General features: G+C 35.9%; 1 protein-coding gene across 1 annotated transcript; it reads right to left on the bottom strand.

Annotated features, from left to right (window-relative positions):
* Window positions 1-332: 332 nt before the first annotated feature.
* Window positions 333-2,290, bottom strand: LOC131805768 (uncharacterized). The gene is made up of 2 exons (XM_059129367.1): window positions 2,149-2,290; window positions 333-2,078 (listed from the first exon to the last, which is right to left on the bottom strand). The coding sequence occupies exon 2, from the start codon at window positions 1,992-1,994 to the stop codon at window positions 333-335; it is 1,662 nt and encodes a 553-aa protein (XP_058985350.1). The 5' UTR covers window positions 1,995-2,078; window positions 2,149-2,290.
* Between the last annotated feature and the right edge of the window lie 15,292 nt (window positions 2,291-17,582).

Genomic DNA, 17,582 nt, shown 5'->3' with positions numbered 1-17,582 from the left:
CAACATTCCTTCTTCTTTGGTTTGCCTCATCTACCCACATTGTCACAATTTTCACAGTTTTTCTTTTGTCGATATTCTCCATTGTCTTACCGAATGAAGAGTTATTCAATAATTTAAAAAAATCTTTTTCAAAGGCATTTTCAGCCTTTTCCCTATGTTCATTATTCTTCAGTATGTAAGGAGCTAACCAAGCGCTTTGTGTGAAAGCCAAAACTCTATGGACTTTCTTAAGAATTAGTCCATGTTTCAGAGATTGCTTAAGTAATTTGTAGTGTATGGTGTATGATGTTTTGTCAGTAAAATCTGCAATCAGTTTTTCAGTTTTTGAGCCTTCAACACACTTTTTCCTCCGCCAAAAAAGGTAAATCGTTATGTTTGTCGTGAAGGTGCGGTGGATATTCAATATCAACCTCTAAAATAAAACCAGTAGGAGCGTTGTCAGGAATAGATAATATTACAGCTGGATCATTGAATTTCTCCATTTCATAACCCTCCACCCATCTAAAATCTTTTTCAGGGAGACACTCAGTCATAACTGTACCATATAAATTATTTACATCCAAATAATAGATATTTACCTCTGGTTTGGCACTATTATAATTGGGAGCATCTTCATTATTTGCTACCGAGTGTCTGTTTGAGCACTGGGTAAGCCCTCCCCGAATACCATTTTTGCAGAAATTGTACATGTCTATATCTCTGAGTAGCTCAAGTTCGACTTTAGTACATAGTAGCATTGCATCCCAAGATAGAGATGGTGCTGTGAGATATTGACAAGGGTCCAGTTCGTGAATTCGCATACATAAGCTCCTGAAATTTTCAAATACGTCTGCTAAAAGCAAGACATCAGCTTTTAAGTACAAATCCATGTAGTCTTGCATAGTTTGACATCGAAAATGTGACCAAACATTTGTTGCATGCCTATAATCGTCTGACGAGCATTCAGTATCGGTCAACTTATTATAAAATTGGTCTATAGGGGGAAGTTGTTTCTCCTTCAATTTTTCAAATGATGACATATATTCGTAGGGAAATACTCCTTTCCTAGTCATAAGTTCAAATGATTCATCATCAGGAAAATGAGATCTGACAGCAACAAAAGAATCTCGAGATAAATTCCTTGCTAATTTATCCAAACTAGTAGGCATAAATCGAAAACTATCTAAGAAACGATGCTCTAATCTATTCATTTTCTTTTTCTTCTCTTTTTTGCCCTCACTTTCCTCTTCTTGCTGGAATTCCTCATCATCTTCCTCACTCGAATCTTCTTCTTCTCCTACAACAACTGTACTTTTTAAAGAACTAGAGTCGGTTGACTCGTTATCCATATTAATGAAATAAGACATTGAAATATATTTTTCTTTGTTTTGAGGTATGACTCTTATTTCACCTCCAAATTCAACTAACTCTTTAAAGAAGAGGTGACAGTCGTACGAAGAAAAATTGTGGAAATATATTGGAATAAATTTAGGTAGATGATATTGCAGATTGCAATGGTTATGTACCGCACCTCGATATTGCCCCGTTAAGTGACAATGATCTTTCACCCTATCGTTACCTAAAATGTCGCCACATATACGACAATTGATATCCCTAAGAAAGGCTGTCTCTTCTTCGGGGGTTAGAGTATTCATAGGTTTCGTTTTGGTTAGGTAACTATCATACAAAAATTTACAATCCTGAATTAGTTCTTTCAGAAAAACATTTGCTGCGTCGGGACCACTATATATAAATAACTTATTTAAATTTTCATTAAAACTACATTTAATAAAATAACTAAAAGCACATGGAATATGCTTCTTTACCTTTTCCGTTTTTTTACTCGCCCCATTGTTCTCATCTTCCTGCACGTCTTCCAGTACACTTTCGGAGTCAGCATAAATAACGAAAGGCACCTTATCCTTTTTCTTGTGATTGACGAACTTTAGTACGGCTTCTTTTTGTTCGGCAGGGCACAGACTACTTTTCCACACTGCTTTTTGTGAGTCATACATTTATTTTCATCGTGGAAACATTGCAGGCATCCAAAACAAAAGTAACCTTTCTCCTTATGACTTGTGAATTGAGACCGCATAAGACTGAAAAAAAAAGAACAAATACATGATTATTATGATATGGTTTTGATTGATAAGTTTTGTTTATAATTACCAAGACATATCCATAACCAAAATGTAATGGAAATTTTCTTCGTTGTGCAGCAATATTAAATTAATGTGATTGCTTTTCGTCTCCTTTGTTAAGTAATATGGACCAACGACCGACTTGTTTTCATAACCGAAAACATTTACGCTAATCTCTGGGTTGTTCATTTCAAATTTTTTTATATATTTAAGACCCAATGGGAAATTTAATTGTTCGAAATTTAGCGATATTCCAGACTGCAGAATAATGACATCTTGGTGTATGTCTACGTTATATGAAGAGGTTATACTCGGATCTCCATATGCAGTTTCCCCCAATGCAACAACCATACACCACTTAAAACAAAAGTCATCATAGTTTTTGATGTTAAGGCACGCACCCTTCTTGTTGCTTAATGATTTCGGAGTTGGAATATAATGTGAGCCACGTGTTAAGTTGGCTCTCAACACATTTATGTCAAGTTTTAAAAGTTTCTCCAGGGCCCAATTAGAGCCTCTTTCTTGGAACTCTTCTGATTTAGCTATAATTTCCACACAGTGGTTGAAAACGACCTCTTCCAAATCATCTCCCAGGGTTAATAGCGTTGTTTTTGAAATATGATTAAATATATTTCAATAGTTAACTCTTTGGAAGTTGAAGGTCCATCTTTTTCATTGTTTGGTTTCACATACAGTCCTTGGAGTTCCATATTAAATTTTATGAGCGTTTTACCGTTTAACTCATTTTTCAAGGTTTTAATTATTAATTCTTTTGAAGCATTAAGAAAATCGATCGGGTACAAAATGTCTTTATTGTTTTGTATCTCATAGCTGAGTATATTTTTGTTAAATGCACTTTTAACAATTTTTATGTCAGAATCCAGATTTTTTCTCACGGTGGATCGATGTTCTTCGCTACGAACGTGTGATCGTATATTATTCACAATTTTATCACAATCACCACAAAACTTTTCCACCTTCACAGCTGATTTATTTTCATGCTGCTGCTTTAGTTTTTCTTGTTGTTGATCTCGATTTTGTTTCATTACATGCTCATCTCCATGATGGTTCTCTAAGTGCAATTCTAAATCGTTTACACTTTCACATAAAACATCACAAAACATACAATGCTTTTTCATATGTTTCACAAATTCATTTTTTTCCTTGTAATAAAGGCTGCATGACCAACAAATTTTTTGAGACATTATAAAAACTTTTTTAAGAATATTAAGAAACGATGCTTATTAATCTGTGACTTGTTGAGTACTGAAATTTCTTCCAATCCAATCAATACATTATTGACTACATTTTGTAAACAAATAGAAATTCTGTGATTGAAGCAGAATTTGTCATGAAACTCTGCAACAACGCTTCCCCCCAAATTCTCATATCCATTTCACAGAAATCCAATTGTTAGTTAATGTAAACAATGGTGTTTCCTTCTTCAAATCCCTTCAATCTTCAATACCGAATTGATGCAGGGTTTGTCATGAAACTCTTTCAGTTTCAATTCTCTCAAATTGCTACATAATGTAAACAAATTCTTCATCGACAAAACTATCAAAAAGCGATCGATATAATGTATCAAAATGCCTGTCCACACAAGAAGAATTTGCTTTGATTGGCTACAGCAGCATTTTTTTAGTGTGTATATGCTACAACATTAATTGGTGGTTAGATGTCGCCTATATCGTTTCGAGGGAAATGACTGGAGAGCCATCTGGACAAAATAATAGAACACACATCTTCTTGTTGACTATGATACTAACCAAATTTGTCTCTGCTATATTCACTTCTCATATGGTGGATCTCTCTAGCCCCATTCGATATGATCATATTTCAATAGTTTTGGAGTGTGTCTATGCTACAACATAATTTATGGATAGTATGGATGGAACTCACCGTTAGATGTCGCCTATATCGTTTCGATGGGAATAACTGAACATTTTTGAGTCGCTAAAATTATAGACAAATTAAAACAAGTACAACGAAAAGTTAGTTTTGTCTTTTTATCTCATCATGTTTTGCATAGCCAACATGCTGATTTTCGTGTTCAACCCACTCGACTTCGTTATCGTTTTTCTTAAAACCCCTGAAATATCAATAATTGCAGCATATTTGTCAATTGAAACTCTTCTATAATATATCACATTTATTGAAGTCGATTTCTTGAAATATATGTTTTCAAATAAATTAATAAGCACATTTGACTGCAGTAATCAACATGTTGACTATATAAAAGCATTCTGAGAGCCATCTAGATAAAATGATTTTCTTCGATACTTACCTCTTACTTATATTCACTTCTCACATGGTGAATCTCTTTAGTCCCACTCGATATGATCATAATACATTTTTTTTTTTTCGGAGGGTGTCTCTGCTAGTGGTGAATATTAAAACTTGAAATTTCACCATCCCATACACAGTTTTGGATTGTGTCTGCGCTAAACTTAGCGCCATCTAGTAGTTCATATTAAAACTAGCAACACCAACGCCAACAGCCCCAATAAAATTTGACGTGGTACAATTCAAAAGACAACATCCCCAATATAATTTGCCGTGGTACAATTCAAACGACAACATCCCCAATATAATTCACCGTGGTACATTTCAAAAGACAACATCCCCAATATATTTCACCGTGGTACATTTCAAAAGACAACATCCCCAATATATTTCACCGTGCTGAATTTCCCCCAATCAACATCCCCAATAGAATTTGCCGTGGTACAATTCCCAAGACAACATCCCCATTAAAATTCACCGTGGTGAATTTACCCAAATCAACATCCCCAATAGAATTTGCCGTGATAAATCGTGGTGAATTCCCAACATCCCCATAAGCACACTACTTAAATTAATAAGCACATTTGACTGCAGTAATCAGCATGTTGACTATATAAAAGCATTCTGAGAGCCATCTAGATAAAATGATTTTCTTCGATACTTACCTCTTTCAGATGTGTTTCTGCTATATTCACTTCTCACATGGTGAATCTCTTTAGCCCCACTCGATATGATCATAATACATTTTTTTTTTTTTCGGAGGGTGTCTCTGCTAATGGTGAATATTAAAACTTGAAATGTCACCATCCCATACACAGTTTTGGATCGTGTCTGCGCTAAACTTAGCGCCATCTAGTAGTTCATATTAAAACTAGCAACGCCAACAGCCCCAATAAAATTTGACGTGGTACAATTCAAAAGACAACATCCCCAATATAATTTGCCGTGGTACAATTCAAACGACAACATCCCCAATATAATTCACCGTGGTACATTTCAAAAGACAACATCCCCAATATATTTCACCGTGGTACATTTCAAAAGACAACATCCCCAATATATTTCACCGTGGTACATTTCAAAAGACAACATCCCCAATATATTTCACCGTGGAGAATTTACCCTAATCAACATCCCCAATAGAATTTGCCGTGGTACAATTCCCAAGACAACATCCCCATTAAAATTCACCGTGGTGAATTTACCCAAATCAACATCCCCAATAGAATTTGCCGTGATAAATCGTGGTGAATTCCCAACATCCCCATAAGCACACTACTTAAGAGCATATCGCTTTTGAAATTATTTCACGGAGTTGTGTGGTCCATTTTACAGCTAAGTATAATTCAATGGTCAGCCAAAATGCTAGACTTCTTCCCTTTCCTTGGACTGTCGATTGGCTTCGATTGTGTGATCAGGATTTTTTGTTTATTTTTGGTTCATTTTGCGATCATCTCCAAAAGAAAGAAGCTCATCTGTATCTCCAAATTTAGACTCATCTATATGATTTACTTGTCTACGATATTTAGCTATATTCGTGAACGAAATCAGCATAAAAAGCCAGAAGTTCGCCTTTTGTGTATTTTGGATATCGCCTGTAAGTAATGCTAGTATTTTTTTACACAAAAGTAGTGGTCCATTCTACCCGCTGTCCTAAACTCTTCATGCAAGATTTCGTGTTCTTCGGGTTCTATTTGTGACCTTTATAACGGCTGCAAAATCAGGAAAAATTTTAGTTATTCGTCCATTTCAACTTTTATTTTATTTTTTATTATATTGTGGACATCTTTGAAAACAATAGGCCTAGCCCTTTTGAGCCCAACCCTACCCTTGTGAAAATTTTCGTGAGGATCGGACAATATTTGCAATACTTATATAATATTCCCAACCTGTATTGTAAGGTGAAAAATATTACAAAATATTATAAGTCAAATTGAAAAAATAGCATGCGATAAAAAATATAAAAAAATAAAATAATGACACAAAATACTACAAAATCTATATTAGCATCGTTATTGGCATCTTTTATGCGATCTTTTTTAGATTTAATTTTTTTATGCCAAGAGGGCATTCTGAATTGACAAAAATTGTCAAAATCGGTACAGTTATTCTTGAGATATAAGTATTATAGCTAACATCCCCTTCCTTTGTATATATACATTGTATATATTTCGCAATATATATCCAATATTTTACTATCGGCATCTACGTAACGGTCAGAATTGACCTGTTCGTCTATTTGTGATTTCGCCGGTATTGAAAATATTCGCGGTTTAATGAAAAATTTGACTTTTATTTAGCACAAATGTTATGGTCTATTTCACCCACTAAACATTATCCGATGACCATCAAAATTGGAAGACTTCAGCCCAGCCCTAAGCTGTAGCCCCATGCTAAGGTCCGCTTCGATTGGTCTATAATTGGGACCTGAAGAGCAACTGCAATAGGGTTCTATTCTGGCTCTAGCCCCACCTCCATTCTAAATTTCGTGAAGATCGGGCCATAATTGCGACCTGTAGCGTGATTACAATTTAACATTGACAGACGGACGGACGGACATACATAGCTAGATTGACTCAGCTCGGCGGGATAGGAAGATCCATATACACTTTCCTATGTGGGAAACCAATATTTCAAGGTGTTACATAATTTTTGGCCCAATCAAACTTATAATACCCCAACACATAGTGTTGAAGGGTATAAATACTAAATTTTACAAAATTGACTGAATGTATAGAACCTGAATCCCGAAATTCGATATAAAGGCATTTGGTGTTGATATCTGATGTTGGTTTTGCAAAGGAGTACTATGAAGGTTCAAACAGTACTAAATGGTACTAATTTCACTCTTGGTGTCTAGGAAGGAGAGATTCATATTTTTATGTAGATTCCTTCGAAAGCTACAGTGAGTCTACTAGAGACGGCCATATTTCAATCGGCATAACATTTTTCGTCAAATAAGAATATTACTACTTTGTTGGGTCTTAATATGTATGTATTGTGCAGGGTATAACATGTAAAAATTCTTCTTATGTTTTATATAAAGATCTAAAATTGCATACATATATCTCATTAGAAATGATTCGGCTAGCCGCTAATGTCCAAATTTGTTCCATGGTTATATTCATATCACACTTAGTCTGGAGCGAACATGGAACATATTGGCCTCCTCCTTTTCGTAGACATTTTCAATATCTTTTCCCAACATATTTCGATAGCGAGCATGGAAAGTATTTTTTCTCATACCTTCCCCCAAAAAGTCAAAAATGTTCGCATGAAAATCTTCTGTTAAATATGCAATGAATGCGACCTGTTCTTTGTTTTTACGGACGGATGGGCGCATCTGCACAAATCGAATTATCAAAGGGAACTATGGGTCTATCTCGCTTCCTTCTCCGTGTTACAAACAACTGCAAAAAGACAAAATACTCTGTACCTGTGTAGGGTATAAAAATATCTAATTTTTTCTCAACAATACTTAGAACACCTATCAATCCCACCTTAGAACTTGTCATAATGAAAACCATCAATTTATATCGCACGTAATTTCCTCCCCCCCCCCCCACCATTACGCAGATTATTAAGGGATATATTTTGCAAATTTTGACAAATATTTGATATAATCTTAGTCACACAAACGTGATTGACCTTCCGTTTACCCTCGTTTGAGTTTGGCCTCTAGACACGAAACGATTAAAATTCATGTCAGTCAAATGTGTTATAAATCATTTGAAGTTTAAAATCATGTTTCCCAACACTCAGAGGGGTGGGTTGAACTTGTGACCATGTCCCATGAATGTATTTAAATCCAAGGACTTTAGTTGAATATTCAAAATAGCTAACAAGTCTTAGAAAAGTTTGTTGCATTAAAATTGGAAAGAAATCAGAGAAACGTCTCGTCGGTCGCAAGGCTGTGTGTTTCTTTTATTCACAACTGCATGACATTGCCGGGGATATAGAGATTACCAATAAACCTATCAACACAAGAAGGCTAAAGAATTCCAATGAATGTCTTTCAGTCAGATGTTTTAAGTTTTCGATGAGAGAGGATGAGGGGATACGGACAATTGTGGTTTGGTGGCCTTTGTTGGCTTTGCACAAGGACAACTAGCACATCAAGCGATTTTATGCAGACTACTGAGTGGAAAATGGAATTTCGTAGACAAATGTCTCTAATAGAAGATGATAATCATGAAGAACTTTAAATGCCAAATTTGAGCACAAATGTGGAATAAACCATAAACATCGGATGGTACTCTCATAGGGAGTTCATACATAAAACCTAAATATACATATAACATACTGCCGCAGTAATGGCAGAAAGAAAATGGTGGTATTTCTTAAAAATAGTCGCTTGAATCATAAAAAATGACGAATGTCGGGCGGAGTCGTTTCATAGGGATTAGTATCATAACTTGCACCTATAACAACAGTTCTTTGCATGGATATTTTGCAAAGATATTGGTTACTAGGCAATAAGTGCTGCCGAATACCATCAGAGAAAGGTAAAAAGTCGGACGGACCAGCTATATGATACCCCACACGACTATGTATATTTAGTAGAGCTACACGTAAGAAATAAACGGAATTTGTTTGAAGTAGATCATAACAACTATGATTTTTGAATGGCTTTAGAGCAGGATAGGCAAAAATCCATCCAGTTTGGGTTGGGTGAACAATGAACGTGAAATCGGGTGAAGATATCATGAGAGCTATATCCGAATCTGAACTGATATCGATAAAATTTAGCTGTCTCTGATATCTGGTAGCAAATATCATTATTGTGGGATGTGGGGGACCTAAGCACCAAAACGGACGAAACATATACAGGATGAGATAAAAAAAACTGCAACAAATTCAAACGCCATATTTATTACATTTTTTTTTTAATTTAATTGAATGAAAGCAAAAAATGTCGGAAATAGCATCAAATGTTGGTCACATTTGGCACGAATTGTGGCCTTCAAACGGCTAATGAAACCGTCACAAGCTCTACGAATGTTGCTCTGCGGTATTTTGGCCCATTCCCGGCGAAGCGCTTTCTTCATGTGATCGACACTTTCGTATTTTTTAGTGCCAACCTTGCTTTCAGAAATCCAACGGATTGGTATCCGGAGGATTTTGGTGGCCATAGTGAGCTGAAAATGAAGCGAGGAACCTCATTTTGTGACCATTCTGGTGGCGCGTGCTGAGTGCGATGGTACTGAGTCCTGTTTGAATGCCCAAGGTCTGCAGCCAAAATGTTTGCTTGCCCAAGTCTTTAATACACCCCACGATAATATTCGGCATTTATTCTGATGCCACGGTCGAGCGGGAGCGACCACCGGCCGGCGCTTGAGTTCTGGTGACCACCCGAAGGTGCACATTTTCAGCTAACCACTTTCGCAAGTAAACACTGTCGTGATCACGTCTTTTGAGCGAACTGAGATAGAAGGCTAAAATTTTTCCCACATATATATTTTTTCAGTATGTCGGTCCACGTTTTCGAATAGCCCCCATATATCAGTACTACTCAATATTCGGCAGTTTGGGATTTTAGCAATATTATTTAACGGAATTGTTACAAAATAGGTATTTAAAGATCGCATTGGGGTACTACAACCTATATAACGGTACCTCCCAAAATTAGATATTTTTCTGATTTTAGAGACATTATGGCCCAGAAGGATTTCGAAATAGGTATTTAAAGTTCGTAATGAAGGAAAATTATCTATGTAGGTCCACGTCTTCGTATAGCTCCCATATAACGATGCCTCCCGATATTCGGTATTTTGATGATTTTATCGACATTTTTACCAAAATTGTTTTAAATTTCGTATTTGAAGTTTTGTACTAAAGGTTTTCCTTTAGACCGTATTTTTTTACGATTTTTTTTTTAATTTTTCAAGTTTCTTCCAAATAGTGGAAGACATTAAATGTTTTGTTTGATTTTTTCACTTGTTTATTTTTTAGCATCTGACCTAGATATTAAAAGCTATGTCCTCTTTTAATTTTTGTTATTATGTTTTGTCCAACAAATCTTCAAAATAAGTTAAATATTTTGTTATAACTTGTTTGCCATAACTTGAGCTAGAGGTTAAAACGTTCGTGTCGAATATGTTGTGCTAACAACAATATTCATTCACTTCAATAATTCCCTTCAGGCGACGAACATTTTCGCTTTTGTTCCAAAGCAGGTCTTTGATTTTCCTCTAGTTGGCCCTATTTTTCTTGTTCTTGCTGTCGTTGTTCGTGTACATGTTGTTGGTGGATTTTGTAGATACGTCGTTTTCGGTTTGACGTAGAGGACACTCTCGTGCCAGTTACTCTCACTTATTTATGTATTCAGGTCACGTTGACATTTTATCACATTTTAAGTAATCCTTTAAATGCCATAACGAAAAATTTCTCTCCACTAATGTCTTTTTAAAAAGACATTTAAGATTCTGTTCGTTAATGCCATGCGGACCAAAACGGGTATGAGTTGCATGGGGAACAACCATACAGCAGCAGCAGCAACAACAAGACATCCCTAATCAGGGAAATAACAGCCATGTAGCGACTGCAGTGAATATCGAACGGAAACAAATCGTAATGTAAGAAATATTGTCGTTTTGCTGAGAGTTAATACCATCAGACAACATCCCATACTCCCCCCCCCCCCCCCCACACTCACACCCAAAACCATACAACATTTCTCAAAAATTTTCGAAAGAGTTTCTTGAAGGTCCCTATTATGGATGCGGTGGCAATGACACGTCGGCCAGTTGTTCGTGAGTGCGGTTGTCGACGCTGCCGATGCCAATGGAATCAGTTGTGATGATGATGAAAAATTATTACACAGCTTAAGCCAATAGCAGATGCAACAATCAAACCATCTTCTCCCCAGTGTCAGTGCCAAGGGTCAAATAAAAGCCCGAAAACTAATGTAACTGAAAATGGTACGTTCGTCACCTTAAAGAGCCAGAATGATGTCGTTCGAATAAATGACAAAATTATAAAATGTAATTCTGATGGTCATTTGTGGATGAAACATCTGGCCACTGGGTAAGGCATTAAGAGGAGGGTAAGCGTGTCATTGGAGATTATAATGGGACGAATTATGGGTTATAAGCATCATAACTAGTACATACTAAAGTTAGTTTTGTTTGTGATTTGTATTGAAAATTATGGAATATTTCTCAAGAATAGTATGGAAGTAGAGCAAAAATAAATTTTGATATATATATCGGATATTTAGGAGAAATATATAATATTTGAAGTATAGATAAACGGAAGCTGAATCCTAAAAAATAAAAGCTAACAAGAAGGGACGAATGTTGGGTGGAACCATCGATATGATAGCTTGCAGTACTAATTACATTTAGCAGTTCCATTCACCATAAATAGTCATTATACTCACACTTCACTGTGTTGGGGGTATTATAAGTTTGATTGGGCCAAAAATTATGTAACACCTCGAAATATTGGTCCTGCACATAGAATGGATTTTCCTATTTCGCCGAGTTGAGCCTATCTCGCGATGAATTTCCGCCCGTCCGTCTGCCATGTTAATTTGTGATCACGCTTAAGGTCGCGATTATGGCCTGATCTTCACGAAATTGAAAATGGAGGTGGGGTTAGGGTCAGCATAGAAGCCTACTTTTTTCGGTAATGATCGCAAATTATTTAGGGGTTGAAATGAACACAAAACAGACAAATTTCTTGATTTTGCTGTTGCTCAACAGGTCACAATTATAGACCAATCGGCTCTGAATTTTGCATAGAAAATAGAAATCACAAACACACAAGAAGATCACTTCTGACCATTACTATGATGCCTATTATGAAACCAATGATACTAATATCCGATATCTTGGTTCGGATATATGCCAATATAGGTACAATATAATAACGCCATAAGATTTGTTCGAATTGGTCACCTTTAGCACGAATTATAGCCTTCAAACGGCCAATGGTACCGTCACATGCTGCGCGAATATTGCTCTGCGGTATTTTGGCCCATTCCCGACGAAGCGCTTGCTTGACGTGATCAACACTTTGGTATATTTTACTGGCAACCTTGCTTTCCAAAATACTCCAGACACAATAGTCCAACGGATTGGTATCCGGACATTTTGGTGGCCATTGTGCGCTGGAAATGAAGCGAAGAACCTTATTTTGTAACCATTCCGGGGTGGCGCGTGCTGAGTCCTGCTGGAATGTCCAGGGTCTGCGGCCAATATGCAAATATGCATTTATTCTGATGCCATAGTCGATAAATACGAGCCGAGAGCGACTATTGGCTGTTATGGCAACAACATCACCATGGCCAGAGCATGAGTTCTGGTGGCCAACCAAAGGTGCACATTTTCAGCTGACCTCTTTGGCAAGAAAACATGATCTTTTTTTTGTTTTACAACCTGCTGAACGATGAATGTTTTCTTGTCGAAGAAAACAAAATTCGGCAGTTCACCACTTTCCGCCACCACTTAGCTCTTTTGAGTCTATTTTCTTTCTGTTGCGGTGTAAGTTCTTTCACTTTTTGGAATTTCAATATTTTACCCCGAGCTCCTTTTTCAATATTTGCCGATTGGAATATTGCGATATGTCCAGCTCACAAGCCATTTTTCGGGCGGGTTTCGATCAAGTCGCTTCTTTTCTTTTTGAATCATGTCTACTGATGTTGCTGTTTTCTCCCGTCCACTTCTTGACGTCGTCGTACGAGACACAAAAGATTTATTCACATTTAAATGCTGGAGTGCTCCAACCATAGCAATTTGTTATTTTCCAGCCAAATATAAAGAATTCACACTAACCCGCTTGAATTCCATTACGAATAACTTTTTGTCTTGAAAATTCTCACCAAAATGCTCTTGTACGCTTGTAAAAAATATAATGAGCTGTCACTGGAATAATTTTAACAGATGTCGTACGAGTGGCTTAGAAATGACAGCAGTCTGAAGTTGGTTGCAGTTTTTTCATCTAACCCTGTATAGTCGGCCCGCCCGACTTTTGACATTTCCTTATAGGTTATGATTTTAACAGTATTATTCAACGGATTTTTATTTATTTATTTTTTTGAAAATTTGCCGAATTGCTCTATTCATAAATATTTTCCATAATGAAAATAAAGATTTAAAAGGAAAACTTTAGAGGCACTATGTTCAACGACAAGTTTCTTTGAGTAGAAATATGCAAAATAGATTTGGGCAAACAAAAGATTGAAAGAAAGACTGCTGCTTGGAGCTGTCACCAACAGATGTACTCTAGCTACTTGTAATTTTAGAGGAATAACGATGGGCGTTACGAAACGCGTTCACGTGTCTAGCTTTTGTTCTGTGTGTGTATGTGTGCTTGTCTTTGCGTCAAAACAAACATACCTCGACCTACTCCGCTCTATATTGTTACACATACAATAGCTATGTTTGAATCTTTTGTTATGTCCATGGTTTTTGAATAGCGAAACGGAAGTTTTCAGTTATTGTTCAATGTCAGCGTTAAATATTAAGCGATTTTCGCTAATCCCACCCCTGCACATTTTACTCTTTGATCGACTGTGGCATCGTACCGAGGACTAACTATTCAAGGACTTCACTATGAACAACACCAAAGGTTGCATGGCGACCAGAATATTTCCTAAATATTAACCTCCTACCTCCCCCGTTTTTTGTTTGACATTCATTGTTTCCTGTTGTGGAATTGAATATATTATTGTATTTGTATGGTAAACATTTGCTTATGAAAATGGGAAAAAAGCTTCTTGGCATATATTTTCTGAAAATGAGTTTAAATTAGCCTGAAGATTTTTCTAGGTTGCAATAATGTAAAAGAGTTGGTAATAGAAGGTAGACAAAATGGTTGAAGATGAGCATAGCTTAGCACATTAAAGAATTTTCGACTGGAATAAAGTCAGAATAATGTACATCCCTTAGCAATGATATGTGGTATGAGATGTCACATACAACACAGAAATACCCTCGTCAAACTTGGAGGAAATGAATTAAGATATAAAAACGGCTACAATTTTGCAAAAGGTGTTTTTTTTTTTTTTTTTTTTTTTTTTTTTTTTTTTTTTTTTTTTTGTGGTCCAAGTTTACGAATATAAAAACTCCACCCGATGTTCGACATTTTAACGATTTACTTCGCAAAATCTTCTTAAACACGGTATGCAGAGTTTGTAATGGATTTTGTCAAGATAATTGGCTGACCGTCTAAGAATTCATCAACGCCAATTAAACACTGCTAAAGCTAAAAACTTTAAATTTTGGGAGAGGGTCACTCTTGGTCCCAAGATGTCGGACTGGAATTCGTACTAGAACGAATACTAAGAGGTACCTAATATGGTACCCTTTGTATTTCATGAACCGATCTGCTAAACATGGAATAAGGGTCACTGATAATGCATTTACCAAATGGGTTTAAAAATTCACACTATAAGTGTTTGAAAAGTACTAAAATGTACTATATTTGGTACCATTTTCAATCATATACGGTTAGAGCTAAAAACTTGAAATTCAGATTTTGAATCAAAATTGAAGTTGAAGTAGTAGTAGTAGTAGTCGATGTAAGGTGGAGGTAACGATTTAGCAGGAATCCTGACATTTGGAGTGAGGGTCACTCTTGACCCGAAGTTGTCAGATAAGGCTGTGTTTTTGGAAATTCGTACTAAAACGGTTCGAAAAGTACTAAGAGGTACCAAATATGGTATCCTTTGTATTCAACGAACCAGTAGAGCTAGAACTCTTTAATTTGGAATGAATGCCATTGCTAAAGTGTATGATAATTCTACCAAAGGGTTTTAGGAAATGTACACCATAAATAACCTAAGGTACTGATATGTACTATATTTGGTACCATTTCGCATCATGTGAACGGTTAGAACAAAAAACTGAAATTTGTAATGCGAATCGAGGTTGAGGAGTAAGGTCGATGTAAAAAGGTGGTTTTGAAAGTGTGTACACATGTATACGAAAAGTACTAAACAGTACTAAATGTTGGTACAATTCGAATTTTGAGGAACAGATGAAGCTTGAATCTTGAAATTTGAAATTACCATTAATGGCGGAGAGTAGGATTGGGATATGGATGAAGTTTTCGACATTTGTACTTATGTGCATGAAAAGTAGGATTACTGTTGGAGTGTAGGATTGAAGTATGTAGAAAATTTTGGAAATACGTACTTATGTGTACTAAATGACAATAAATATTGGTACAAATTTAATTTTGAGAGTACCGGTAGAGTTGGGGTCCTTCGTACATATATGTACTAAAATGTACTAAATTTCGTACAATTTAGGTATGGATAAGCCGATAAAGCTTGAATACTGAAATTGGAAACTAAGATTACTTCGAGTTCTTATTCGATTACTGTTCGAGTGTAGGATGGGAGTATGTAGGAAGATTTGCAAATTCGTACTTATGTGTACAACATGGTACTAAATTCGGTACAATTTGTATCTGTGCGAACCGACAGGGGTGGAATCCTGAGATTGGGAAATGAGATTTCTGTTGCTTTATGATACAGCTTGCTATGGAAATTTGTACTTATGTGCACTAAATGGTACTAAATTTGATACAATTTCGTTTTGGGTGAACTGAAGAAGCTGGTAACCTGTAATGTTGGTATTGGGGACCCCGTTGTCGATAGGTATGTGATGAAGAGATGGTTTGGGAAATGGGTACTACAAGTTGAAAAAAAAGGACTAAATACAACTATATTTTGTACAATTTGACATTGGGTGAACAGATAGCGGTAAAAATTTGATATTTGGTATTAGAATCGCTGTTGATTTGTAGCCTGGACATATGGAAGTGGTTTCGAAAATGTGTACAATAATTGCACGAAAAGTACCGAATATATTTTGTTTTGTACGGTGGTGTGTTTTAGATTTGGCGGTGGCTTAGAGATGTATTCTATATTTTTACGAAAAGTACTAAATAGTACATAATTTGGTATTGGGTGAAGGAATAGAGCTGGAATCCCGAGCTTCGATATTGAGATTTCTATTGGTATCTGAAATTGGGATATTTATGTGGTTTTGGTAATTTGTACTAAAATTGTACTAAAAGTACTAAAAAGTACCAAATTTGTTATTGGGTGAGGGAATAGAGCTATAATCATGAAATATTGAATGGATGTCACTGTTGGAGTCCTATACTTGTAGGAATAGTACTAAATGATACTAAATTTTTTACTGGGTGAAAGAATAGACCTGTCATCCTCAAATTTGATTTTGAGATCTCTGGTGGTATTTTTAAACGAGACAGGGAAAATGTTTTGAAAATATGAAATAAAATTGTACGAAAAGCACTGAATGGAGCTATATTTGGTATTGAGTGAATCTATAGACCTGGAATTCCGAAATGTGATCTTGAGGTACCCTCTTGGTATCTGGTGTTGAGATATGGAGGTGGTTGTGGAAATATACACTACAGTTGTACTGAATGGTACTTAATTTGGCAACGGGTGAATTACAGAGCTGAAATCCTGAATTTGATATTAAAATCACTGTTCGTATCTGAGGTTGAGATATGGAGATTTTAATTGTTCGAAAGAACTAAATTTGTTATTTTGTGAAGGAATGGAGTTGGAATCCCGAAATTTTATAAATGTCTTTGTTGGTATCTGCAATTGAGCTATGGAGGTGATTTGGAAAATGCGTACTATATTTGTACGAAAAGTACTAAATGGTACTAATTTTGCATCACTGTTGGTGACTAGAATAAAGAGATGCAGATTGTTTTGGATATCCTTACTAAATGTCACTAAATTTGGTATGGGGCGAAGAATAGCAATTTAGAAATAATTCTGAAATTTGATTTTGAGGTCACTGTTGCTTTCTAGGGCTAACGTGTGGAGATGTTGCAATAGTTTTGGACAGAGAGATAGAATGTGGGTCCATTGTGCAATGGTTTAACTAATATCCTCCTCTGCAGAGTTCTAAATGAAAGAATTGGCAGACTTTTTGATGGAATTTTCCTATTTTGTTTTCCGAAGAAGGAAAACTTGGATAAACCCTTAAAAGTCTGAGCATTTAGTACGATGTATGAAATTTTGATCAAAAAATTTTGTCAAACTGAACAAATTGTAAAATTTGATTACTAAAAAGGCCTAATACGAACTGATGGAACGAATTTAAAATTTTAAGGTGCGCTTTTCTCTGATGAATGAGCGCACGCTTTTTAGTTTCTTATGTCACTCATATGGCGCAAACT

Source organism: Musca domestica, unplaced genomic scaffold (genome assembly GCF_030504385.1).
Source record: "Musca domestica strain aabys unplaced genomic scaffold, Musca_domestica.polishedcontigs.V.1.1 60, whole genome shotgun sequence".
In the NCBI taxonomy this organism is placed as follows: Eukaryota; Metazoa; Arthropoda; class Insecta; order Diptera; family Muscidae; genus Musca; species Musca domestica.
The sequence above is the reverse complement of the archived record's forward strand: the minus strand, read 5'-3'. Positions and strand labels throughout refer to the sequence as shown.

Excerpts from the sequence above, each read along its gene's own strand:
- LOC131805768 (XM_059129367.1), bottom strand. The coding sequence starts at position 1,994 with ATGTATGACTCACAAAAAGCAGTGTGGAAAAGTAGTCTGTGCCCTGCC.